Here is a 23,719-nt window from a genome sequence, read left to right on the forward strand (position 1 = left end):
TCAATCAAAGCATCTTCTGTTGCAACCTCACTTGTACCTGTTCTTGAGACAAACTTATAAAGCTGTAGAACCAGCTGTAAGAGATCATCCTTAGCTTCTTCATTCTGCAATCTTGGGTGTCTCCATAGTATGCTTTTGACAGATGAGATAATCTTGATATAAGAATTCCAGCTAAGAGACTCTGAATGATTCTTCTTCATTGTATGATATTCTAGCAGTAGCTCTCTCTTTATGCTACAGTCATCAGTTGCAAGTACTGTAAAGCATAATGCAAGTGAGTTGAAGAGATATCTATCTTCCTTCCTAAGCATGCTTATTAACTTGAATAACAAAGGCAATGTCTTTCTTTGAAAAATGAGCTGATGGTAATCAACTTTTGAGATTGAGTAACAGAGTGTTTCAAGAATCATTTCAAGAGTAAAAGGATTTAGCCCTTGCTTGAAATAAATGTCTGAACTTGATATTTCTACAAGGTGCTTTTCTAGGAGATCTTCAAGATCTAAAAGAGGATTTCTTTCCAAAAGTTGCATCTCATGTATAGCAAGATAGTTATCAGGATGCAGATGATAGTGCAGACATTCTGTGCAGACAATAATGATGAGATTCTGAGTGTCATAGTTATGATTTGGTAGTTCAGAGAAGGAATACTTTTCTCTCAGTTTCCTCCACAAAAATAACCAGTTTCCATACAAAGGAGCATACTGTTGACTTTGAGTAATTTCTGTAATTGAAGAGAGAGATATTTTATTCTGTAATGAAACAAATTGCCACAGACACAATATAGATGTTGTATATTGAGATGACAGATATCCAACTGGAGCAGGAATGAGTGTTTTCCAGAAATCATCATCAGTTGAAGGAAGTGTAGTATTAATCTGAGAAAACAGCAGATTAAGTACATCTACTTTAAGTAGAGAATCAATCATTTCTGGCTGAAATTTCAGTCCAGTTATTGAACGAAGACATATATCTGTGACTGTCATATCCTGGGAGTATTTGAGCAGCCAAATAACACATTTCCATGTCAATACTGAATCACTAAGCTGGATGTATTTCTGCTCATCTTGACCATGATCATATAGATAACTTCTTTGACACAGTAACCATGTATCAATGGTCTGAGGAATAGTAAAAGAATGCTTTCGAGCCCAGTCAGCAAGCTTCAAGCATAGGCCAATGACAGCCTTGACCAGCTTTTGAGCAGATGGTGCTAGCATCTCCAACAGAAGTAGCAAGACCACATTTCTATATGGACATGATGGCCAAAATAGAGGCAGCAGAGTTGATCCCGCATATATGCAGGCTAAGAGAATGACCATGCTTAGCATGATGTACCCAATAGCACGATTTAGCTGCCACATGAGAATGACGAGGCCAATCAAGAATAACATGACAGTCAGATGCATGAGAGCCGGGAGGGAGGCAATGATTGCCGGCACATGCCAACTCAGAAGAGCATCATGTCTATGTTGCCGGCGATGTGCACGATCATAAGTATTCCCGCTATTCATGCCCTTCACGTAGTCGAGGAGCCATGACTTCACGAGCCAAGCTAGTAATGCTACTGATATACCGCAGACTAGAGCCGAGAACCATAAGCCCTGTGTCCATAAGGCAGACCGTGGAACATGGAAATCCGATAGTGCATCAGTCGTGTCAAAAATGGGGTACGCCGGAGCGCCTGTAGTTGTGTTGAGCAGAGCCTGAAGGTTGACCGAGATCAGCCGCTGCTGCCGGATCGAGATTTCCTCGTAGTCGGGCTGAAGAGTCGTGTAGAACTCGATGAGGAAGACGGTGAGGACACCACCAGAAAACAAGCCGGCCTGGACAAAATGAGCATAAGAAATGATGTGTTTTGGAGTAACGTACGAAGATGAGTAGCGTCGCCATGTCGTCCTGCCAGCGCCTCAGCATATCTTTATCCGCCACGCGAGCCTCGTTGTTATAATACTCCCAGAGTTTAGACTTTGCATCGACGCCAGCACGCGGCGGCTCAGAATAGCTGTTTCCAAGCGTGTCGAAGTCTATGAATAAAGACAAGTTCTCATTCTGAAATTCGAAAGGCAGCGCAAGACGAGAATCTCACCAGTAGCAGAGGGCAAGGCTTGTGACGGTCTGTCTGGAGTGTATCCGAACGTTCGGGGCGTTGTTGGTCGTGAACTCCAATCCATATGGAAATCTCGAGATCCTGGAGTTGTGATAGAAGGTCGAGCAATGGGACGCCGATATCCTGGCGGAGTCGCGGCTGCGCTACCAGCAGAAGCTCTAGCATGGCTAGCGCTTGAAATCGGAGCCTGCTGGTTGTCGTCGGGTTCATCAGAAGGAAATAGCGCTGAATCTGCTTGATAGTGGTTGTCTACCATGGTTGTCGATGTTGAAAGTGGTGGCAAGAGAGAAGAGGTAAACCACGACAGGTTCACGCGCGTCGAACACGCGATTCTTCCACGTGGTTGGACTCGTGGACTAAACATCGTTTCGCCTCGCAATGATTAGAAGTATCAGATAAATTATCTCTATCCTGTACAGATGTAAACCAAAAACCGTCCCGTTATATATTTTTCGCTAAACCATCTCCCCAACTCTACCCCACCTCTCACTCTCTTCAATTCCTTTCCTCTCCCACCTTCGTCTACATTCATGCAAGCACATACTCGTGCCTGCTAGCCCTAGTATGACGCCTAGATCTCCCATCCTCAGCCCCTCTGTCTGGAATATCGACTGCATGACGGGGACGTATACAAGTCCTATCTGCGATATCGCTGACACGCTGACTGTCGTCAGCAACATCTTGTTGTGTGTTAGCCCGCATCCCAGACCGCGGTTTTGGATCGCCGAAACAAGGTCCAGAAAGACGAAAGCCGTAAATGTCTACGAAAAAAAGGTCTCGTGAGTCCTATATATGCTTAAGGAGAAGATACACTTTACCATCGTCTGTTCCCTTCTGGACATCTTGTCATCCTCGAGAGCAAAGATATACACGAACAACGTTCCAAACACAATCATCGAAGCCGAAAAGAGGACACGATACAGGACGGGTTTCGTTATAATCGATGCGTCTTTTTTCCGGGGAGGTCGTCGCATCACAGCAGGATCCACCGGGTCAACACCCAGACTCTGACTGGGGGGACCTAAGAAGAAATGAACCACCGTCTTCTACAGCATCATAGGTAGAAGCTCACCATCCATGAGAATATTGATAAATAGTATTTGCATAGCATTTAATGGATTGCTCAGCCCTAACATGGTACTGAGCGTGATTAGCATCAGCGCGGCCGCAGCCGTGCTCAGCTGGAACGAAAGGAAGTTTTGTATATTATGGAATATTGACTTGCCTGTGTGCACCGGTCAGAAGGAACAAACCACGAAGAAAGAAGCTACTCACCCTCCTCAACAGCAGGCAAGATCGTACTGAAGTTATCATCCACCAATATCACATCCGCCGCCTCCTTTGCTACATCAGTCCCGCTCTTCCCCATCGAAACACCGATATCCGCCATTTTCAACGCAGGCGCATCGTTGACCCCATCACCCGTCATTGCCACGATCTTCCCTCTCGCCTGGAAAGCCTCGACAATCGCCATCTTATGTCTGGGCGTCGTCCTTGCAAAGACGCTCACATATCCTACCCTCTCCATCAACATCTCCTTGCTCATCCTATCGATAGCAGCGCCCGTCAGACACCCGCTCCCATCAGAACTGACTTTCAGACCCAGCTTGCGTGCTATTGAGAGTGCAGTCTCCTCCGCGTCGCCTGTGATCATCACCACCTGGACACCACCCGCTTGTAGAAGTGCAATCGAGTCGCTGACACCTTTCCGTGGAGGGTCAAGCATCGCTTGGAAACCTGCAAAGACCATATTTGATGATCCTGGGGCGGGAGATGATGTGCGAGTCGGGGGAGCTGAGGGGAGCATAATGATGCCATTCACAGCTGCCGAAGTGGTCAAGTCAACGTTGCCATACCCATATGCCATCGCCACGACTCGTAGACCTCTAGATGCAGTTGCCTTGGCTTTACCCAGGATAACGTTCCGCGCCTTCTGGTCCAACGCAGGTGTCGACTCATCGTTGACATAGTAAAACTTGCATCGATCAAGGACTGCGTCAATCGAGCCCTTGAGATAGCACATTTCCCTCCCGGACGATGACGCGTCTTGATGAATGCCACTGACTGCCATGTATTTATGTTCAGAGTTGAACGGCTTTTCTGAGAGACGTTGGAAGGTCTGCAAGGCATGAGACCGAGCACTACGGTGCAGAGAAAGAAATAACTCACTGTTCTCCGGTCAGGTAGTCCGACTTGGTAGAGTACATTCAGCAATGCAACATCAGTAGACTGCCCAACGAAACTCCCGTCATCGTTCCGGCTCAAAGAGGCATTATTACACAGTGCACCGATATCGATAGCCATACGAACAGCTGGAGGTAGTGGAGGGGAAGCTTCATTATCCAGTTGAATGACCTCGTCAACCGAGTAAGCCTCAATGACCGTTTGCTCGTTCTTCGTCAGAGTACCCGTCTTGTCGGAACATATGACCGACACTGATCCTAGGGCTTCAACAGAATGGAGCTTCTTGACAATGGCTTTTCGATGCGCCATCCGCTGAACACCGAGTGCCAAAGTGACCGTAGTTACGATTGGAAGACCTTCGGGAATAGCAGCGACGGCAAGAGAAACTGCAAGAAACTATTCAGACGGCCGCAAACATGTAAAAGACATCAGCATACCTCCAATGGTGAACATGTCCAGCCACGACCTCTTCTGAAGCACACCAATCAAGCATATAAGACCAATCACACCAAAAGAAATCATCGAAAGTTTCTGCGCGAGCTCGTCCATGCTCAACTGCAGCGGCGACCGCTTTTCCTCTACATCTTGCATCATGGTAAAGATCGAGCCGAACTCTGTATTTGTTCCCGTCGCAATAACAACGCCCACCCCACGACCATTCCTAACCAACGTCCCCATGTACGCGATACATGTTCTATCTGCCAGTGCGGCGGGAACGGGTCCTACACACGTCTCCGTGCTTTTCTGACGCGCCACTGTTTCACCTGTCAGACTGCTCTCGTCAATCTCCACGTCCACGCACGAAACCACACGCAAATCCGCTGGAATCCGATCTCCCGTAGAAAAAGTGACAATGTCACCAGGAACAAGTTCGTTGGCTAGAACATGCAGTGTTTCCCGCTCGCGAATGACATGACAGTGATGGGGAACGAGCTTGTTCAATGCCTCGAGACTCTTCTCTGAGCGCTGTTCTTGCACGAAGCCGACGGTGAGTACGATGAGGACGGCGACGGTGATACTGACGGCGTCGTCAACGTTGCCGATTATGGCGCTTATGGTTGCGCTTGCGCATAGTAGGAGAATGAGTGGACTCTCGTATATTGTTTTAGCAAATTTGAGGAGAATAGGTTCGGGCGTAGCAACAGAGAATTCGTTATATCCATGTGCCCCTAGTAGAGTGGGAATGTCGGACTTCAGTAGGCCATCGGTAAGGGATGTCCGGTAATGTGATATTGTATCCTGTTACTTTTGATATCGTATAGCAATACAAGCGAAGTAGAAGAAATGCTCACCTCTACAGAACAATGTGCATACTGCGATGACGGCGTGCTCTTCGGCGGCTCCGGTCTGGGTGTACCTCTCCCACTCTCCAAGTGATCGTCCGGTGGTTGTCCGGTGATCCAATTGAGCGCGCGCGACCAGAGACTCGATGCTTCTGCATTCACCGCCGATGCCAGCTCGGACGGTGTCGTGACAGACCCCTCCAGATGATGCCTCCGAAGGGTAGTACTGTAGGAAAAGTGTGCCTCAGCATCGGGGACAGGCTGCAGTCGTGCATTGTCTGGATCTGAAGCTAGTAATGGAAAATAAGTAGATGCTGGGGGAGAGGGCGACCGCTGAGGAGAACGACCACGGCGAGAGAAAGACGACGAGCTCGAGGATACGGCCTGGGGAAGGAAAGGGCCTGAGCGTTTTCGTTCGTAGCCCATCCCAGATGAGAGGTCGGAAACAAATTATTATTTATTTTAATTGCTGCGACCTCCACGTGTTTGTTGCCCGGCGCCATTCAATGCAAACATCCATCCTCTAGGCGACCACCTGCTCCAGTAGCGACCTGTAGCGACGCGACGACTGCGCCGCAATTGACATTCGAGCAAGCGGATCTGCTGATGCACCGACATCTAGTGCTCCCCAGGTGATGCCGTACGCGCTACGGTATCTACTGACGCCGTTGTTACTCCCGGTTCCTCCATATATGCGCCGGACCAGGGACGTTAGGAATACGTGCAGCTGTTAGATAAATGACAAGGCGCTAGAATTGAAGCTATCTGAGCCTTTGCGCAACAAATGGTACGTGGATGCAGTGGTTTCTCGCGAAGTGTATCAACCCACAGTTGAATCAGTTATCATGATTGCACCAAGGAAAATTGGATTGGTCGGCAGGAACTGTTGGTCAGACAGAAGAGACTACGGATTATTATCAAAACAAAAAAAGTCTGTTTGATTTATTTTATATAGTTCACGTTTGCTTGTATGCTTACACCTGAATGTAGCGTTATTTCTTGTCAGTGGCTGAAATAGCGGCACCTGCTTGCCTATCAGAGTCACATGTACCAAGAATTTCTCGTCGATGGTACCATGTTCTCTCATTCATATCCATCCTGATGGCAGGTACGCCGAATATGATTTGCTTGGCAATAAGTGCTTATATGCCAATAGTTCTCGTATACTTGGCCCTGTCCCATCTACAGGACGACTACTAGATCTCTATTCGAATGACTCTTCCATGCCACATCGTATAGCCTGTCAGGGTTTTAAATCTTTGCTTCGGCACGTTCGACTTCATCAATCAGGTTCAATGGATAGCTCGGCTTGCAGTGGGTGTATGCAAATGGATATCATCATCACACGAGTGTATACCAACCTGGAGCATCTAATTCCCGTCTTTCTTGTGGCAATATTACACCGAACAACAAGCCGAACAGCTGAACAGGACATGGTTTAACTTTTCGACGCCGAAAGAGTCTTTTGACACTGTTTAGGGAGCGAAAATGATGGTCGGGTAAGATCTGCTCTTCTGAATATAATTGAGCTCGTATTTATATCACATGTGTGTTTCATAGGTTCAGGGTGATACGGCAAAAAGATCGTCATTCCACTAGATTAAGGCGTAAAATGAAGGTCCCCATTCTTCCGCAATCTGAGTAAAGAACAGTGCCTCCGTGCCGGCTTACGCCCAATCTGAAAGATTCTTGGCCTCGATAAGTGAGTCAACTGTACCAATGCCTTTCTGTGCTACTGACCTATCTGTTCAATAAGATCCCAGCTACTTCTACCTTACACCTACCAGGTTTCTACCGTGACGTGTATCATCTTGAAGGTTATCAAACAAGCCGATGCGACGCACAAAGCCATAGAATGCCGCCCGAACGCAGTACTTGAGAATTGAATGAACGCAGCAGGACGGGTGTGTGCTATGCCGTAGGCACTACTGCACCTGTATCTAAGCATACATGCCATGCCGCGACCAGAAACTCGTACGCCTATCACACTGCTATCAACGTACGTTATTCAACCAGGCTCTTCCTACGAGGCAGATCGCAGCGCAATTTCAACACTCCTCGCATCATATTCGGCTCGGAGCTTATTACCGATGATTCGGTCTTATCTGTCTTATCTTGGCATTTGTAATACAACATCTAATCAGATAAAAAACCTGACTTCGAATGATGAACATCTAGAATGGCTTCCACCGCGGTCTCCCCTGCTCCCGTCCCCACTCCCTTGAGAACTGTTGTCGTTCTAGGCGCGGCATATGGTGGTGAGTACCCCCGGCTAGCAGATTTTCGCCTCTTTCCCTAAAAACTGTGCTATTATGTAGGCGCTCGCGCAGCACAGCTCCTCGCAAACGCGGTTCCGGAAGGATGGAGAGTAGTAGTCGTTGAAAGAAACACGTACGTGGAATACTACGTCCCCTCCTTCTTGCTGATCCTAAACCCTGACTTTTTTGAAGCCACGTAAATCGTATGTTACAAGGTCCGAGCCAGCAAGTTGCTTCCAACTGATTGTTTCATCGTAGACGTGTACACTTTCCCCCGGTACTCCGTCCTCCTAGGACATGAACACAAAGCGTGTATGACCCACCTCTTCATTCCTCTAACTCCTAACTGAATCCGCAACTAGTCATTCCTACACGCAACATTTTCCAGTTGCCAGACCCCTCAGCCCCGTCGCGGCATATCGTCCTTCATGCCCAGGTGGAGTCTTTCCATCCAGATCGCATCATCCTCTCGCGAGCATTTCCGGAGCTCGGTATCCATTCTAACACGCTCCACTATGACTATGCTGTGTACGCGCTCGGGTCGCAACTGCCCGATCCTGTCAACCTGTGGGGTCCCCGGCTCGACTCCAAAGAAAAAGAAAAGACGGAATGTCACGGGACCAAGGCAGAGGGAATCAGCTGGCTCCAAACTAGTCAGAAGGTTATCGCGGCGGCCGGCAGTGTGCTCGTCGTGGGAGGTGGGGCGTTAGGAATACGTATGCCGCTTTCCGACTATTTCGCCTAAGCCCCGCTGACCATCATGATTGTGTAGAGTTGGCCTCTGATATCGCTGATGTTTATCCAATGAAAAAGGTTACTCTACTCCATTCGCGTCGGAGGTTGTTACCCAAGTATGACGAGGGAATGCACATCGAGAGTGCGTGCGAATGTCTTGTCATTTCTGTTTCTTGTTCCTGATATAATGACCGTAGTCGTCCAGTCTTTGACGGCACTCAACGTTGAGATGATCCTTGGGGAGCGTTTGGACATGAGTTCTGTCGACAAGGTTAATGATGCGGGACAACGCGTTGTGCGAACACAGTCCGGGAAGGAAATCGCTGCCGATGTCCTCGTATGCCACCTCCTCTGATATCAGAAATAATGAAGTCTAATCCTTTTCATCAGTTGTTCTGTACAGGACAGATCCCCAGCACCGCGCTGTTGAAGGAGATGGATCCGTCTACATTGAACCCGGAGAACTCGCTGGCCCATGTACTGAGGACTCTCCAGCTTGGTGTAATCGCTCCTTCTGCTTCGGTATCACCTACCTCGGTCAATGCTGAGTCTTCAACCATGATTTCCGATGCTGTCAAGCTGCAGGCAGCACTCGAAAAGCTTGCTTTAGACGAAAGGAATGCTCCTTCTGAGGAGTCTGTATCCTCTACTGCGTCCAGCACGCCTGTCTCTGAGGAAGACTTCGAAGATACGCCCTACGGAAACATATTCGTTATTGGAGACGCGGCCGATGCATTCGGTGCCATTCAAGCTGGACATAATGCTTATGCTCAGGTTAGTCTTTGGTTTTTGCACCTCATGTATGTTTTGCTAATTGTCCCTCCAGGCCGATGTTGCAGCCAAGAACATCCTGAAGCTCATCAATGGATCCGGAAAGGATGAGCTGGAGAGATACACGCCTTCTCCTCCGTCTATCAAGGTGTCTGTAGGCATTGTAAGTGGGCAGTCAGAGTGCGCAATCTCCCACGCTAATAATACTTCAGAGAAAAAGGGTGTACCAAGTCAATGGTGCGATCAAGACCATCAATAATGGCGTAGAAGATATGCTAGCCAAGTACATGTGGCCGAAATTTGGAATCGAGGTGAAGGACGATGCAGATATGTATGAATAAGCGAAGATTGGATTGACTATTATGATTGGTCTATCTGCTATCTTCTAGAGCAGTATACCAGCGGCGTTAAAATGGATCGTAGTTGATGCGGCTTCATACTTTAATAGAATAGGCAAGATGCCACTAGTTTATCTTTGTCGTGGGAATTGACTTCTCCCAGGCGTTACAGTTTTTGTGTCTCTTATGTCTCGCTTGGCGTTTTCTTGACTGTTGGTTGGCCTTCAGAGACGCCAATCTAAGAAAATAATGTTCGTCCATTCAAACACTCGTAACTCGACGCAGGTTGCACTTCTTTGCATGTCATATGGCATAGCGCGTGTGCCTGCTGACTGCTGCGTGGCACTGCTCTACAGCAACTCTACAGCACTATACAATATATTATCACGGCTTCACCTGTTGCTGGACAGACGTCCAACATGTTTAACATTCAGCGGTTGTTGAAAATCTTTCGTGATCTCGCAGGAGGCCGCTCACCGCTGAAAGTTATTCTTGTTCTTTGGGCTTTCATACAACGGCAACTCCGACGCTATCTCTGGGATCGAGGTAATCAAGCCTCCCCAAAAGGTCCACAGCCCATCAACGACAAAGTCTTTGGTGGACCTACTGATGAAATCTGTACGAAGTGGAGGATGACAGTCATGGACGACGATGTAGAGGAACCGGTATCGGCGGTCGTATGTCGAAGCGCCTTCCCCTCACAGTCAACTCATGGCTCCCGGTCTTCTTCTCGTTATCCCTCTGCTGCTTCATCTCGCTATGGCTCTCGATCTTCGTCTCGTTACGGTTCTCGATCTTCATCCGTGACACGATCAACTAGCGACCACGGTTTCTCAACTCTTCCCAAAGTCCGGCCCCGATCGTCGAGTCAACCTGACTTTGGGCCATACGCAAATGCATCAGGACACCGTCTCGCTCATTATCCATTGCCGAGTCGTTCTCAGTCTCGATCACGATCTCAGTCTGTTACCCAACCACAGGCAAGCTTTGACGATCCGAGCCATATGACAGGGTCGACTACCAAAAGCTCCGAATGGCTCTCAGACACCCTTTATAACTCTTCAGGACCATCGCTACCCTTTTCAACCATGCCCGATTCACCATCTAGCTCCGATGCGTGCCAGTCTAAAGATCCAAGCGACTTGTGGCGCGAATCCGAGATTATCCAGGCAATGGAGACCATTGAATCTGAGCTGCCCTCAGAGATCGATAATCCATATGATGTTCAAGTTCCTAATATGCTTGCACCGGCACCACAGCCCACCAACGACTCAAACAACACCTCGAACTTTACGTTGACTCTTAATGCTCATTCTTCCTTCTTGCCCTTAACACCTGAACGTGTTCCAAGGTATAACAAAGACTTTACCGAGTATGTTTTATTTGCCGTTGCTTCTCTGCTGTTTCTAAAGACGTGGCTGGCACAGTGAATCTATACATACCGATTATTTAATCGACCCGTTAACGATTTCATTTCAGCAGTATGTTTTCGTTCTTCAAGGTTTTCCCTATCCCTTATCTCTTGTAGGAATCATGTTCACGTAGACTGGTTGATGTGTGTGCATCCTGAGGGTGCTCGCTACTTTTTTCACCAGGAAAGGGTATGTTCAAAAATCAGATTTTATCGTGATACATATGAAATAGTTCTCTGACCCTCTGGCATAGAAAGTGTATACCGATGTCGACATTAGCGAATCGAACAACTTGCAGCTCATCACGAAGTTCCTCAATGATCTCGACAACTACATGAATACGAACGGTATTGTAATATCAGATGCCGATCTCGTACTTGACCTCATCTCGGACCCGACGGGTAACGGTGGGATCTCCTGCGCGTACTACTTCGCAAGTCACGAAAATCGCTCGATCTTTTGGTTTCATGAATTCAGTGGGACTTTTCTGAGTGCATGGAATGCAGTCAAAGGTGTTACCGATCCGGGGCATATCAGCCTTGAAATAGAGGCACAGTATTGGTACGAACTTCTCCCTTAATGGTCTTCAGTGCTGACTTGAATGTTAAGGTACCACTGTCAATTGTTTCCTACATGCAGACAAATGACACTCGATATCATTGACGAACTCAGAGATACTTTGATATTTTGGATGGGAGGTAGGTTTTTGCAATCATGATATATGTTGGGTTTATACCGCCTAATCTTCAGATACAATGACCCGATCGAAATCCAACTCTGCCTATAATATTCCAGAACTACAGCAAATGCTTAACCTCACAAATACTGTTCGAAGTAAGAACCCAGTGATGCCATGGTTTGAAACCTACAATTTTCCCCCCAGAATCACTCGATTGGACGTCAAACTCCAGGCCGAGCTTGGCATGCAGCATAGGTAAGGGAGCATTTTTGTCATACCTGATCACTCGCTGACCTAGTATCCAAAGATCGTTTGATGTTCATTGTTTGTAAGTATGGGATCATGACTATTAAGTCAAGCTGTAACATTTTACAGTTCGAGAACGATTCATTAATTTCTACGGTCAAGCCAGTGCCCGGCTTGAGCGCGATGCATCCGTTTACGATATAACGTTCAAACGAACACCGCTAGTTGTCCTGCTTTCACCACTCCTATTCTTTGCCCCCGATATTCATCTCACTGCGCTCAAAAAAATCAAAGGAGATGGATTTTTTCGCATAGCAGCTTGGAGCGGCTTCACTGAGAAACTGTATAACGAGTGGCGGGAGGTCATCCTTCATGTAAGGATCGCAGTCCTCGTTCATAGTGCTTGCCTAATTCATCTTTAGGCCACTGTATTGCTCACCGCCGACGTCGCTTTCCTAGCTATCCAAAGCGTTGATGACCATAGTACCGACGAAGGACGATCACCTGCATTAATATCTGTTTACGTCTCAATAATTGCGAGCATAGGCAGTATCATCTCGGGATTTCGTATGAGGGCCCACGACTCATCCAAAGATGCTGTACGTTTTATTTCGGTGACCTTAAGAGAGGGTTTGACGCGTTTTGCAGATGCGATTCTTTGGGAAAGAGAGAGGTCTAGAGACTCTGGCTATCATGTACAGCTTACCTCATGCTTTGCTGATATGGGCGTGAGTACTTGGGTATTCACATGGTCTTTCTGCATTCTGACCCCAAACCAGCATGGTCGCATTTCTGGTGGCATTCAGCTTTCTATGTTTCGCCGCATCCAGCTTATCCGTCCGGATCCTCCTGGGTATCGTGTGGATCCTCACTGGTGTTCTCATCCTTTGGTGCGTCATCACATTTTGGGATGTCGAACGGCTATACGACCGGTATACATGGAAACCACAATCTCCAATCAAGGTTTGGCGACAATTTCTCTCCGCACATTACATGAATATTATGGGTCGAATGAAAAGAAGACCGCCAATGAGCTCAATGGATGAGGCCGCTATTCGCGTATGAGGGGATATCCCGAAGCGACGAGTGAGTGAATGCGTCAGTATGAATGCTTTTAGTCCTGTATTTGCTCGCGCTGAACGTCACCAGATTTTTGAAGTCTGGACCGGCTGGACCGAGTCTTCCCTCTTTTTATCATCTAATAATGTTCGAGAACTCCACGATTTTACTATTTTATCGACACTATCTTTTGCAACAGATACCCACAGCCTGCCATATCTTCCCGATCTATTTTGAGTATGTAGTCGTCTTTCTTGCTCGCACTAGCAGCACTGCTGTGCACTCAGCAGGCGTTCGTTTCTGAGATTCCGCCACTTCATGAAATAATACACATTGCCATAGCTGCTAAAATCGAGTGATTCACGCTTTTCTGGGACTAAAATTTGGACGAGCTGTTGAATATAGCAAGATACAACGCGTCTTGATATTGGCCCAAATTTCAAATATAACGTGAGAATTGATTACCCTTTTTCAAAATTTCAATGTTTCGCTCACATATCTCATCTTTCCACGGCCAGGTGCAAGGACACAGGTACTGAATTGCACTACAAAACCAAATACTTAATACCCTCTAGTCAACCAGCACCACGTTTCTGCAGTCTGATTGCTAACGACCGTTATTACCAGCGGATCCACAGCGCTTACAACCTTGTCTTCGTTTTTATGACGTTTTCTGAGTATTCTAAGCGCAGGGAATGTCATCACAGGCGCGAGGCATACATAATGCATTTTCTCCACAGCAATTCTCACTTCTTTAATGTGGATACCCCTGGATAACGATACACGTGTAGTACGTGCTCGTCGTCCACACGCTGCTTTGTGCTCTCTACAACGACATCCTTTCGCGTTGTCTTCGACCGGCATTCATGTTATCCTCCCAGTGGTTATTGAGGGAACTCCAAAGAATCTTTCATGACCATACAGGTAGCTGCTCACCGTTAAAGGTTATTATTGCGCTTTGGGTTTTCTTGCGGCGCCGGTTCCGGCGTTATTCTCGAGCTCTTTGCAGAAAAGTGTATACAAAGAGTCCGCGACCTAGTAACGACCAAGCCCCTGGTAGAACCCCTGACGGAGAGCGAACAAGGTGCAAGAACAACGGTGACGTAGAGAAGCTATCATCGGTTGACCCAACCCAAGATTCTCTACCCATTTTCTGTCTTCCAGGTCTTTCCTCCCTATTGAACGTGCCTCTGGCGTCTGAAGGTAGTCTAGTTCCTAACGGGGCGGCACCCGTACGACATGTGAGGTGGTCTCTTCCAGTTTCCACGCCTGCCCTTGCGACAAGCGATTTTGATTCAGCGGCCTCCGAGGAGGATGTTCGACCACTCCCACCGATTCCGGTACAAGACGAGGGAGTGGACACCAATATTTTTCCAGGCGGTGCTCCCTCATCGCCTACTATATTGACTTCTGTGCATCCTCCCTTTTGGCCATTGGCGCCCGAACAAATTCAGAGATACACAAGAGAAGTTACCATGTCTGTGTTCATTTATGTGTATCTATATTGCCATACTGATATGCACGACTCAGAACACTGGATGATAACACGTACTGGGTCGATCCTTTGACGACTAAGTTTCCTCCGTATGTTCAAGCTCTTCCCAGATTCCTTATCTCATGTTTTCTATATCAAGCCATCACGTCGAGCACGGTTGGATGCCCTTTGTGCACCCCGAAGGTGCACTTTATTGGTTTCATCAGGAAAAGGTATTTCCAGGAGTTGTGCTCAGGACAACTTCTGATTATTCCTCATAGAGGACATTCACCGGTGTTGATTTGTGCGACCAAGAAAAACTGCAAACCACCATGAAGTATATGGATAATATCTATGAATTCATTCATGCATACAACATAACAATGCCAGCAAATGCCGATCTTGTGTTTGAGCTCGTCCGGGACCCGGACACCGGCGAGCAATGCTGCGCGTACTACTTCGCGAGCCACGACACTCGTTCCGTCTTCTGGCTGGATGACTTCAATGCAGCCTACTTCAACATATGGGATGGGGTCAAAGGCGTCACCGAACCGTCCCATGTTGGTCTTGAGATAGAGGCTCAGTATTGGTACATTCTTGCTGGCGCGTATTTATTTTTCGCTGACATAAAGTAGGTATCACTGCCAACTGTTCCCGACGTGTACGGAAATGACCATGGGTATTATCGAGGAGCTCAGAGATATCTTGATCCATAACATAGGAGGTAGGTTCTTCTTGCCGGAAGTGTTTTGTTATGTATATTTTTTACCCTGCAGATACAATGACTTCAACCTTATCCACCTCCATCTATAGCGTTTCCGAGCTACAAGATATCATCAGTGTCACAGATTGCGTCGAGAGTGAGGACGTCGTACTTTCATAGCTCGATGCCTTACAACTTCATATCTAGAATCAATTACTTCTGGACCATCTCGACGTCCAGGTTCTGTGTGCAGTATCGGTAAAAAAACCTTTTGTTGTCACGAAACTGAATATGCACTAACTAATTGAAAGGCCGTATTATGTTCATCTTTTGTGAGTTGATATCTGTGACTGTAATCCGAGTCTGACTAGGTTCTAGTTAGGAACCGATTCATTAACTTTCACGGTCAACCTGGTGCCCGGCTTGCGCGCGATCAGTTAATCTATGAGACGTCGGCCAAACGAACCTTACTCGTCACTCTGCTTTCACCATTCCTATTCTTCACGCCCGATATTCACCTTACTACACTAAAAAAGATCGGGGGCGACGGATATCTCCACACCCACAAGGCGTCTTGGACTAGCTTCACTGAGAAGCTCAACACCGAATGGCAAGAAGTTACCCTCTACGTGAGTATCGCATACTAATACACAGATACGGCGAGATTCTCTGACTTATTAATACAGGCTACTGTTTTACTCAACGCCAACGTTGCTTTCCTGGCTATCCAGAGTGTTGATGATGCTAGTGCTGATGGAGGACGTTCGGCAGCACAAATATCGAGCTACGTCTCCATGATTGCGAGCATAGGCAGTATGATCTTGGGTACTCGTATGAGGGTTCATGACTCGTCCAAAGACTCGGCACGTGTGCTGTTCTTTCACCTCAGTACAAGCAGCTCATGTAGTTCTCAGGTGCGATTCCTGCGTTTGACAAAACGAAACAGTAGAGGTATGGAGACTCTGGCTATCATGTACAGCCTACCTACTGCCTTACTCATGTGGGCGTACGTATATCCTCACTTGGTCTTGTCCGCATTCTAACCCTCACTCCAGAGTGGTCTCCTTCCTGGTCGCATTCAGCATAGTTTGTTTCACTGCCAACAGTTTATCTGACCGAATGCTCGTGGGTGGTACATGGATAATCGTTGGCGTCCTCATACTCTGGTGCATTGTTGCATTTTGGGAGGTCAAACAAGTGCATGTTCCCTATCTGTCCAAAGTCGCGGCACTGGTCAAGTATTGGGACCGATTTCCCATGAATCTCAGGAGGAGATTTGCGAGGAGATTTGATATACCTCGGATGAAGATGAGGCCGCCGACTCACGTGGTGGACGTGTGATCGAGGGATGTTTAATGCTGAAGGAGAGTTGATCTTTTCGCACCGGGGTCTCGTAGTGTTTTTGGTGTTTAAATTATTTCCTTGCGCTGTGCGCTGAAGAGTATAGGAGCGGTAAGATTTTAGGATATTCCGATCTCAGTACTACTGTCATATGTGCTCTGTTGTATGATAATTATCAGCTGGTCTACTTATCTATAGCACACGTTGTGTTTTACTCCTTCTCATGCGTCTATAGCTTAGCCTCTTTGATAGCCTCCGCGACCTTCTTGTCAAAGAGTGCCTTGGCCTCAGTCCATACTCGTGCAGTCTCCCGATCGGGAAGCTGGAGCAAGGAGGGGAAAAGGTCCGAGCTGAACTGCACTGAGGCCTCTCTTGGAAGCAAGGAAGGGAGATGATCAATAGATATCACGGACAGAGGCGGATTTTCAGCCCTTGAAATATTAATGAATTAGCATACGAGGATGTCTCTTCATATTAAGATTACTCACCCAACGTCGACAGGAACAGTGGGCTCAGAGAACGTCGTGTTGATTGTGTATATAGGGATCGGGTTGAAGGGGTTGGTAGTATCGCAGCTAACATCGACGACTGTCGATAACCGCCGTCCCTTCCCAGCAGAGATGAGCTGGTCACGAGTCAAGAACGAGGGAGTCTTGGAGCTGAGATAGATGCAGTTGACGAAGATGTCGGCATCAAGAATCTCAGAGAAGGGGCCGCCTTTGGCCGTTTCCGCCATGTCCCACTTGAGAATATCGTCCCTGGATGAGAAGATGAGTCATTGTGTCAGAAACTGGGGAGACATGCGTACTCATCCAAACCAATCTTTCTGAAGAGGTCAACCGCGCCGCGTCCACACCGTCCCATAGCGCCAATGACCAGGGCCTTAACACCTTTGCCACTCCCACCCAAGGCAGTCTTGACAGCGTTAATCATCGCATCTTCACTCTCGAAGGACTTGAGGTGTCCAAGCTTTTCGCCCTTTCTCCGCGATGCCACCGCGAGAGCACCAACAGCAGCCCCTGCGAACCCAGCATGATAGCCAAAGGCTGCGACTCGACGGCCATTGGCGTCGGTCAGGAACTCTATGTCATACAGAGTACCTCCCCCGCAGTGAAGACGCAACAAAACGTCGATCCACCCATCTTGTTGCTTGTAACAATGAGCAAACTGGATATGACTATGCGGGATAGGGTCTGTGGACACGGGGAGCTCTTTCAATCCAATGATTGGGACGTTTACCGGTGCCGATGGCCAAGAATTGTTGTCCACCAGTTTGCATCCAACACTATCACAGCAATGAGTTAGGAGCAGTGAACGAGGACGTAATATATGTACTAACGCTTCGTATTCTGAGTCAACAAAAATCCTCTGTTCGTCCCGTTCGACAAAGATTTCAAAACAGGCATCGATAAGCCTTTTGGTCGTAGCTGGGGTCAATGCAGTTCGGCGTTCGAACTCCTTTTTTTCGCAGCGGAGCCAGAGACTGGGCTTGGACATTTTGGATGAGATGGCAGGTGGTTGAGAAAAAATTGTGACTCGATTCCTTGACTCATTCCTGACTCGATCGGCCGTACATAAAATGATTTCGATCAGATTCAAAGTACTGCTACCTATTTCATGTCAGGTCCTTGCGAGGTGGTGGAGAAGAGCAAGGTAGACTCATCGCAAATTATTGTTGGAATTACTGTGGCTGTACGAGCCGTCGGAATCAACCGGCTCCGAACCCGTTACGTACCGTACCCGCAGTTTTCTTTTCTTTACCGTTTACCTCCACGTCGACGTACATAGGCTAAACGAGTTGCTCTTTTCGTTCCCTCCCTTGCTCGAATCTCAATAATTATTTTAATAGGAACATAGGATTTCATCCTAGAGAATGGGTATTAGAGGCTGGCGGAACGTTCAAATTATTATGTTCTTCGCACAATCCCCGGAAAAAAGTCATTTTATCATTTCCAGCAAAGCACTTTGCGACGACTGCAAGCGAGGCCCTCCTTGGCTCTTCCCTCCGCCGCCCGCTGGGCATCAAGCTTCACTTGACTCTACGAATGCAACGCCACGTCGTTATAATAATCTTTCGATAGACTCGGAGACTCTCCCCACGACTAGAAACGACATAGTGTCAAGCACAGAGACGAACGTGCAAGGAGTGCGGGCAGCCAGCCTGAGTCCAGTTGAGTAAGTACTACTAAGTAGCCAATGTCGACTGGCGGGAAGGCCCGAACATACCCGGGCCCACGTTACTTCGGAAGAACGGTCCGCAGGCTGCCGATCAACCGGGTCGATTCCTGATCCAAAGTTATTCCTCTTATCAAGTTACTACCATGGCCCAGTTGTTGCGTCCCTCGAAAGGCGTCCTTGGAACAGTACCGTCACCGTGATTTTTCCCCGTCTTCGTCTCGTAATATTCTGTGACGTACCTGTGCCTAGGATTCCTCAAGGATCGCAATGGGCCTCCATGTACAAGCCCACTCCAACGCGGCCCTTGCTTAATCTCTCTCAAGGTGTACCGGGAACAGCACCGGAGAAGATTTTGCAAGATGCGATTGTGGCTTCTTCCGCGTCCGATGCCTGGGGATATTGTATTGCTGAGGGGGAGAGTGTCCTGAGGGAAGGTGTAGCGGGAGAGATGAGAAGAATCTATCGAGGAAATGTTGACGCGGATGTGAATGCCGAAGACGTGGCGATAACAGCAGGTTGTAATATGGCCTTCGTTGCTGCGGTAATGGCCCTGGCAGACAACGGTGATGAAGTCATCTTGCCAATTCCTTGGTAAGTCTTATTACTGGGTGCTTCTTTGTACAATCCAACTTGACCGTGAACAGGTACTTCAATCATCAGTGCGTCGATTGCTACAGCATAAGTATCGCTAATAAAAATCCCGTAGAATGACTTTGACTCTACTCGGGATAACGCCTGTGTTACTACAGACATCGGCTGAGGAAGGGTTTTTCCCGTCCGTAGCGAAATGCAAAGGCCTCATAAACTCTCGTACAAAAGCAATTGCTCTTGTTACGCCAAACAATCCAGTGAGTATGATAATCCTGGAGATGACACAGCTGATATATGTTTTCTTACAAGACCGGCGCTTTCTATCCTCCTTCCTTGCTTTTAGAATTTTTTGCACTTGCGAAAGAGTACAACGTCGCGCTTATTATCGACGAGACATACCGCGACTTCATCACCTCCGGCTCGCCCCATCCCCTCTTTTCATCATCAACTGACTGGCGCACGACCCTCATACATCTCTACTCCTTCTCCAAGTCCTATCGTATCCCGGGATATCGCCTTGGTGCACTAGTCGCTGCCCCATCTTTATTGAAGGAGATTAACAAGGTCCTTGACTGTCTCCAAATATGCGCACCGCGTGCTCCACAGCTCGCTCTTGGGCCTTTACTGCCAGAACTCCGGAATTCGATAAGAGAGATGGCTGAGCAGCTCGAGAAACGACACGCGTTATTCAGAAAAGAGCTCCCATCGGCATGGAAAGTTGGCGCAGCGGCAAGAGGAGGGTATTACGCATTCGTACGGCATCCCTTCGTTAGTATCGGTGCAGGTGAGGTGGCTAAGAGGCTAGCGGTGGAGCTAGGAGTGGTCGGTCTTCCTGAAGGGTTCTTCAAAGACGGCAACGCCAATGACGGCAAGTGGATAAGGTTCTCGGTCGCTAATGTAGACGATGAAAAGATCGTAGCTGCCTGCAAGCGTCTCAAGAAGCAGAAAGCATATTTGGCTGGAAGATAGACACGGATAGTTAGAGACATAGAGTTGATTTAATCAGTGACATCTAAAACGCGTCAAAATTAGCGCGTTCTGTACCAAAAGAAATTGCTCATCGTGGAGCAATCGCCGGCCCGGATGACGCATTTAGACCGGGCCGACAGTACGGAGTTGGGGGTATAAAGTTCGCAGAGGGCCCCCTACTTCCGTCCCTTCATTCCCATCCACCACTTCGACCATGTCCTTCGGAAAACGCGTCCCCCTCGGTAGCGAATACACCATTCCCCAGATCGGACTGGGCACCTGGCTCTCCAAGCCCAAGGAAGTCGAAAACGCCGTACTAACGTTTCCCTGATCTCCCAACTGATGGTTGACTGATCGATTACAGGTCGAGTACGCAGTGAAGAACGGCTACCGTCACCTCGATCTCGCGTACATCTACGGCAACCAAGACGAAGTTGGGGCTGCGCTGAAGAAAGTGATCCCTAGTGTCGTGAAACGAGAGGATCTCTTCATCACTTCCAAACTCTGGAACACCGCTCACAAGCCTGAGCTGGTAGAGAAAGAACTGGATATTACGTTGAAGGAGCTTGGGACGGATTACTTGGATTTGTACCGTGCGTATGACTTACCCGATCTCGGACCGGAAATTGATGGTCCATCATTACAGTGGTCCACTGGCCAGTTGCATTTGCACCCTCGGATAAGGTTAGGGGATTGGAGCCTCCCAGTCCAGAGGACCCGAATTTCGTGGAACTTGACCTGGAAACCACCATCGTCGAGACTTGGAAAGCAATGATCACGCTCCCAAAATCCAAGGTCCGCCGTACTGCAGTTTTGCGATTCGTACCTGTTTCTCATCCGCGCACATTGGCAGGTCAGAGCCATCGGCGTATCCAATTTCAATATAGAACAACTTGAGGGAATCATCAAGGCGACTGGGGTCGTTCCGGTGAGGATGGTGTTATGACGTAGCTTGACCAATAATGTTGAAATCCACTTATTTCTAGGTTGCCAACCAGATCGAGGCACACCCGTACCTACCCCAGGATGACCTCGTCAAATACTGCAACGAAAAGAAGATACATATCACAGCCTACAGTCCCCTTGGTAACAACAGTAAGTCTCCTGACGCTTCTGCGGGGAGGAAAGACGGACTCACGACTTCATACAGTGTTCAACAAGCCAAAACTAACTGAACATCCTGTCATCACCGAAATTTCCAACAAACTGGGTGCCACCCCGGCCCAAGTTTTGATTGCGTGGGGCGTGTATCGAGGATACTCTGTCATTCCCAAGAGTGTACAGGAAGAGAGGCTGGTCTCAAACTTCAAGCAGGTTGAACTCAGTAAGGAGGACTACGAAAAGATTTCGACTCTTGGTGCGAAGGAGCACACGAGGTTTGCTTTTCGCTCTGATTAATACTTTGATGTGATCCTGACTTTGACGCACAGATTCAACATCCCCTACGCTTACTCTAAGCCCAACTGGAATGTCAATGTCTTCAACGAGCCTGAGGAGCAGTCGGCCAAGTACAAGCCAAACCTTGGGATTTGAATAGCGGTGATGGAAAAGAAGGCAAATAATGTGAATTATGATGTATCCTAACTTGTAGTTGCTAACTTGGATCCTTTCGATGTGATATTATCGTGATGAGTAGGATTACTTCTAGGAAAGAGTGTCAATGAACTGTAGAACGCCTTGTGAGGTACTTACCTATTCTCCTTGTCGCTCAAATCTCTCACTTGATATACATCGATCGATGTGAAGCAGCCGTCATCGCCATGTTCTGTTACCTATGACGAACGATAAGCGAGGTGGAAAGGAAACATAACAGGAGTTCTCACCATCATACCCAACACCCCGATTCTCTCTGAATTGCACAACGACATCATTGTAACCGACAATTTTATCAAGAATTACCTTGCCCCCGCTCCCAGTAGGCTGCGGTCCGGCACCCCACCAACTACCAAAGTCGTGGATCCTGAGGCGACGGTCCCTAGACAGCGTAGCATACCAAGACCCATCTACCATCGACTCTCCCCAGGATCCAGCAAACACCTCCACCTTACCCTCACCCCACTCCTCCCACGGAATGATCACCCGCCCTACACCATCTGTATCTCCGACGTACTGCTCAACAGACATACTCGGGAACAACGGCGGTGTGCTAGCCGAGAAGGAGCGTAAGGTTTCACGATGAATGGCGATGTCTGTAGACTGCCCAGACGCGACGACGTTGACAATAACGATATTGGAGTCGATAGAAGAGAAGCAGTTGACAGAGGGAAAGATGATGTCTAGCTCGCCCTCTGGTGGCGGGGTAAGCTGCTGGGGATAAGCAGTATACACGCTATTTTGGGTTAGGGGTGGTAGGATGTCTGGCCATATCTTGAGCGTCCGGATGGCTGCAGTAAGCTTTGGGTAAGGCGGCGTCGCGGTGGCAAAGCCTCTCTCTGGGATTGTTAGAAGGTTCACCGCGGCGCTGTTGCGACAGGCGACGGCGATGGTGTCAGCTTGGAGGAAAACAAAGGAGGTTCCTTGTGAGCCCCTGGAGCAACGGTCTTCCTGTACATGACCAGTGAGAGGAGAACAATAACACGCAAAATAAGGGCATACTAATCTGCACAACCCTGTCTTCCAATCATACACGCGAAGGGTCGACTCCTCTAGTTCATGAAGGCGAATCCCAATAAGATCTTCGTAAATATCAACCCAGGCGTCAGGCGAGGATTCATTGTCGCGGGCCGTTATCTCGAAAGGAAACTCTTGAATCGCGGCGCCTGGCAAGAGCACTAACTTGGGAAATCGCGTTATTCGGAGGCGCATTCGTAATTTCCCTTCCTCGGACACGGGCTCGTCGAACCTGAAAGCGTGTCAGATAACGAACGAAATACAAGTCTGTGTCTCGCACCAAGTAACGACAGCCAACAATCCATTTGTCTCATCCAATTTGAACGTCCGAATCTTTTCACAAGGTTCCAAAGGAAACTCGAGAGAAGACCATCCTCCTTGTCTCTGCTGGCCAGTGTTGGGCAGCGTCGCAAACCGAATATCGCAAGCCCTGGGTCTCTCGAACTTTTCCACCGTGGTCAAGCCGTCGTTGGTCCTGTCTTCGACGCCAATGAGCACGAAATGACGGGTGACTTGAAAGAGGTCCTTGGCGAGCAAAGAGTAGTCAGCCTTGACGGGTATGCTGGCAATATTTGGAGAGACAAGAGAGAGCATCATGTTTGAATTTGGGGGATCAATTTTGGTCGGCATGGGTATTTATGTTGAGCAGGGCGCATTGCAAGGATTTGAGTAGAAATACAAAGCGCAGAGGCGCCCCTTTATAGGAAGGAGTGACCGTTCAAAGAAAAAGCAATGTTACCTGGGTGATCACTTTTTGGGAGAACAATAGGGGACCGGGCCC

At 48.1% G+C, this 23,719-nt stretch overlaps 9 protein-coding genes across 9 annotated transcripts; 5 read left to right on the top strand and 4 right to left on the bottom strand.

Moving 5' to 3' along the window:
• Nucleotides 1-1,247: 1,247 nt before the first annotated feature.
• Nucleotides 1,248-1,914, bottom strand: EV420DRAFT_1215107 (uncharacterized protein; the record flags this gene model as incomplete). Its single annotated transcript, XM_060466393.1, has 2 exons — nucleotides 1,248-1,823; nucleotides 1,870-1,914. Coding segments are annotated over 2 exons (621 nt in total), but the record flags the coding sequence as incomplete, so codon positions are not given.
• Nucleotides 1,915-2,479: 565 nt separating this feature from the next.
• Nucleotides 2,480-6,069, bottom strand: EV420DRAFT_1539326 (Ca-transporting ATPase). The gene is made up of 7 exons (XM_060473042.1): nucleotides 5,584-6,069; nucleotides 4,729-5,530; nucleotides 4,277-4,677; nucleotides 3,383-4,226; nucleotides 3,180-3,332; nucleotides 2,926-3,128; nucleotides 2,480-2,868 (listed from the first exon to the last, which is right to left on the bottom strand). Exons 1-7 carry the CDS (start codon nucleotides 5,998-6,000, stop codon nucleotides 2,563-2,565), a joined length of 3,126 nt encoding a protein of 1,041 aa, XP_060331507.1. The 5' UTR covers nucleotides 6,001-6,069; the 3' UTR covers nucleotides 2,480-2,562.
• A 1,684-nt stretch (nucleotides 6,070-7,753) lies between these two features.
• On the top strand, nucleotides 7,754-9,679 carry EV420DRAFT_1269284 (uncharacterized protein; the record flags this gene model as incomplete). The annotated part of the gene is made up of 11 exons (XM_060467492.1): nucleotides 7,754-7,832; nucleotides 7,893-7,965; nucleotides 8,025-8,035; nucleotides 8,091-8,144; nucleotides 8,195-8,548; nucleotides 8,605-8,709; nucleotides 8,765-8,904; nucleotides 8,958-9,104; nucleotides 9,243-9,341; nucleotides 9,394-9,501; nucleotides 9,551-9,679. 11 exons carry the CDS (start codon nucleotides 7,754-7,756, stop codon nucleotides 9,677-9,679), a joined length of 1,299 nt encoding a protein of 432 aa, XP_060331508.1.
• Nucleotides 9,680-9,887: 208 nt separating this feature from the next.
• On the top strand, nucleotides 9,888-13,207 carry EV420DRAFT_313306 (uncharacterized protein). Its single transcript, XM_060481667.1, has 12 exons — nucleotides 9,888-11,048; nucleotides 11,104-11,157; nucleotides 11,205-11,277; nucleotides 11,342-11,649; nucleotides 11,698-11,786; nucleotides 11,839-11,922; nucleotides 11,972-12,022; nucleotides 12,075-12,095; nucleotides 12,143-12,387; nucleotides 12,436-12,612; nucleotides 12,662-12,741; nucleotides 12,793-13,207. The coding sequence occupies exons 1-12, from the start codon at nucleotides 10,096-10,098 to the stop codon at nucleotides 13,076-13,078; spliced, it is 2,421 nt and encodes an 806-aa protein (XP_060331509.1). The 5' UTR covers nucleotides 9,888-10,095; the 3' UTR covers nucleotides 13,079-13,207.
• A 355-nt stretch (nucleotides 13,208-13,562) lies between these two features.
• EV420DRAFT_313641 (uncharacterized protein) lies at nucleotides 13,563-17,051 on the top strand. The gene is made up of 12 exons (XM_060481668.1): nucleotides 13,563-14,549; nucleotides 14,603-14,656; nucleotides 14,707-14,779; nucleotides 14,828-15,135; nucleotides 15,182-15,270; nucleotides 15,323-15,406; nucleotides 15,457-15,507; nucleotides 15,561-15,581; nucleotides 15,628-15,878; nucleotides 15,936-16,112; nucleotides 16,164-16,255; nucleotides 16,305-17,051. Exons 1-12 carry the CDS (start codon nucleotides 13,939-13,941, stop codon nucleotides 16,588-16,590), a joined length of 2,097 nt encoding a protein of 698 aa, XP_060331510.1. The 5' UTR covers nucleotides 13,563-13,938; the 3' UTR covers nucleotides 16,591-17,051.
• Nucleotides 16,556-18,241, bottom strand: EV420DRAFT_313728 (uncharacterized protein). Its single transcript, XM_060481670.1, has 4 exons — nucleotides 17,930-18,241; nucleotides 17,399-17,875; nucleotides 17,079-17,348; nucleotides 16,556-17,021 (listed from the first exon to the last, which is right to left on the bottom strand). The coding sequence occupies exons 1-4, from the start codon at nucleotides 18,085-18,087 to the stop codon at nucleotides 16,820-16,822; spliced, it is 1,107 nt and encodes a 368-aa protein (XP_060331511.1). The 5' UTR covers nucleotides 18,088-18,241; the 3' UTR covers nucleotides 16,556-16,819.
• Nucleotides 18,242-18,911: 670 nt separating this feature from the next.
• On the top strand, nucleotides 18,912-20,328 carry EV420DRAFT_1642261 (pyridoxal phosphate-dependent transferase; the record flags this gene model as incomplete). Its single annotated transcript, XM_060477333.1, has 5 exons — nucleotides 18,912-18,964; nucleotides 19,018-19,359; nucleotides 19,413-19,427; nucleotides 19,475-19,616; nucleotides 19,669-20,328. The coding sequence occupies 5 exons, from the start codon at nucleotides 18,912-18,914 to the stop codon at nucleotides 20,326-20,328; spliced, it is 1,212 nt and encodes a 403-aa protein (XP_060331512.1).
• A 107-nt stretch (nucleotides 20,329-20,435) lies between these two features.
• Nucleotides 20,436-21,940, top strand: EV420DRAFT_313664 (NADP-dependent oxidoreductase domain-containing protein). Its single transcript, XM_060481669.1, has 7 exons — nucleotides 20,436-20,641; nucleotides 20,693-20,921; nucleotides 20,975-21,123; nucleotides 21,182-21,256; nucleotides 21,315-21,423; nucleotides 21,479-21,704; nucleotides 21,759-21,940. Exons 1-7 carry the CDS (start codon nucleotides 20,543-20,545, stop codon nucleotides 21,859-21,861), a joined length of 990 nt encoding a protein of 329 aa, XP_060331513.1. The 5' UTR covers nucleotides 20,436-20,542; the 3' UTR covers nucleotides 21,862-21,940.
• A 283-nt stretch (nucleotides 21,941-22,223) lies between these two features.
• On the bottom strand, nucleotides 22,224-23,568 carry EV420DRAFT_1479289 (uncharacterized protein; the record flags this gene model as incomplete). The annotated part of the gene is made up of 4 exons (XM_060469557.1): nucleotides 22,224-22,303; nucleotides 22,377-22,872; nucleotides 22,924-23,170; nucleotides 23,219-23,568. The coding sequence occupies 4 exons, from the start codon at nucleotides 23,566-23,568 to the stop codon at nucleotides 22,224-22,226; spliced, it is 1,173 nt and encodes a 390-aa protein (XP_060331514.1).
• Between the last annotated feature and the right edge of the window lie 151 nt (nucleotides 23,569-23,719).

Source organism: Desarmillaria tabescens (genome assembly GCF_030435595.1).
Source record: "Desarmillaria tabescens strain CCBAS 213 chromosome Unknown EV420scaffold_15, whole genome shotgun sequence".
Taxonomy (NCBI): Eukaryota; Fungi; Basidiomycota; class Agaricomycetes; order Agaricales; family Physalacriaceae; genus Desarmillaria; species Desarmillaria tabescens.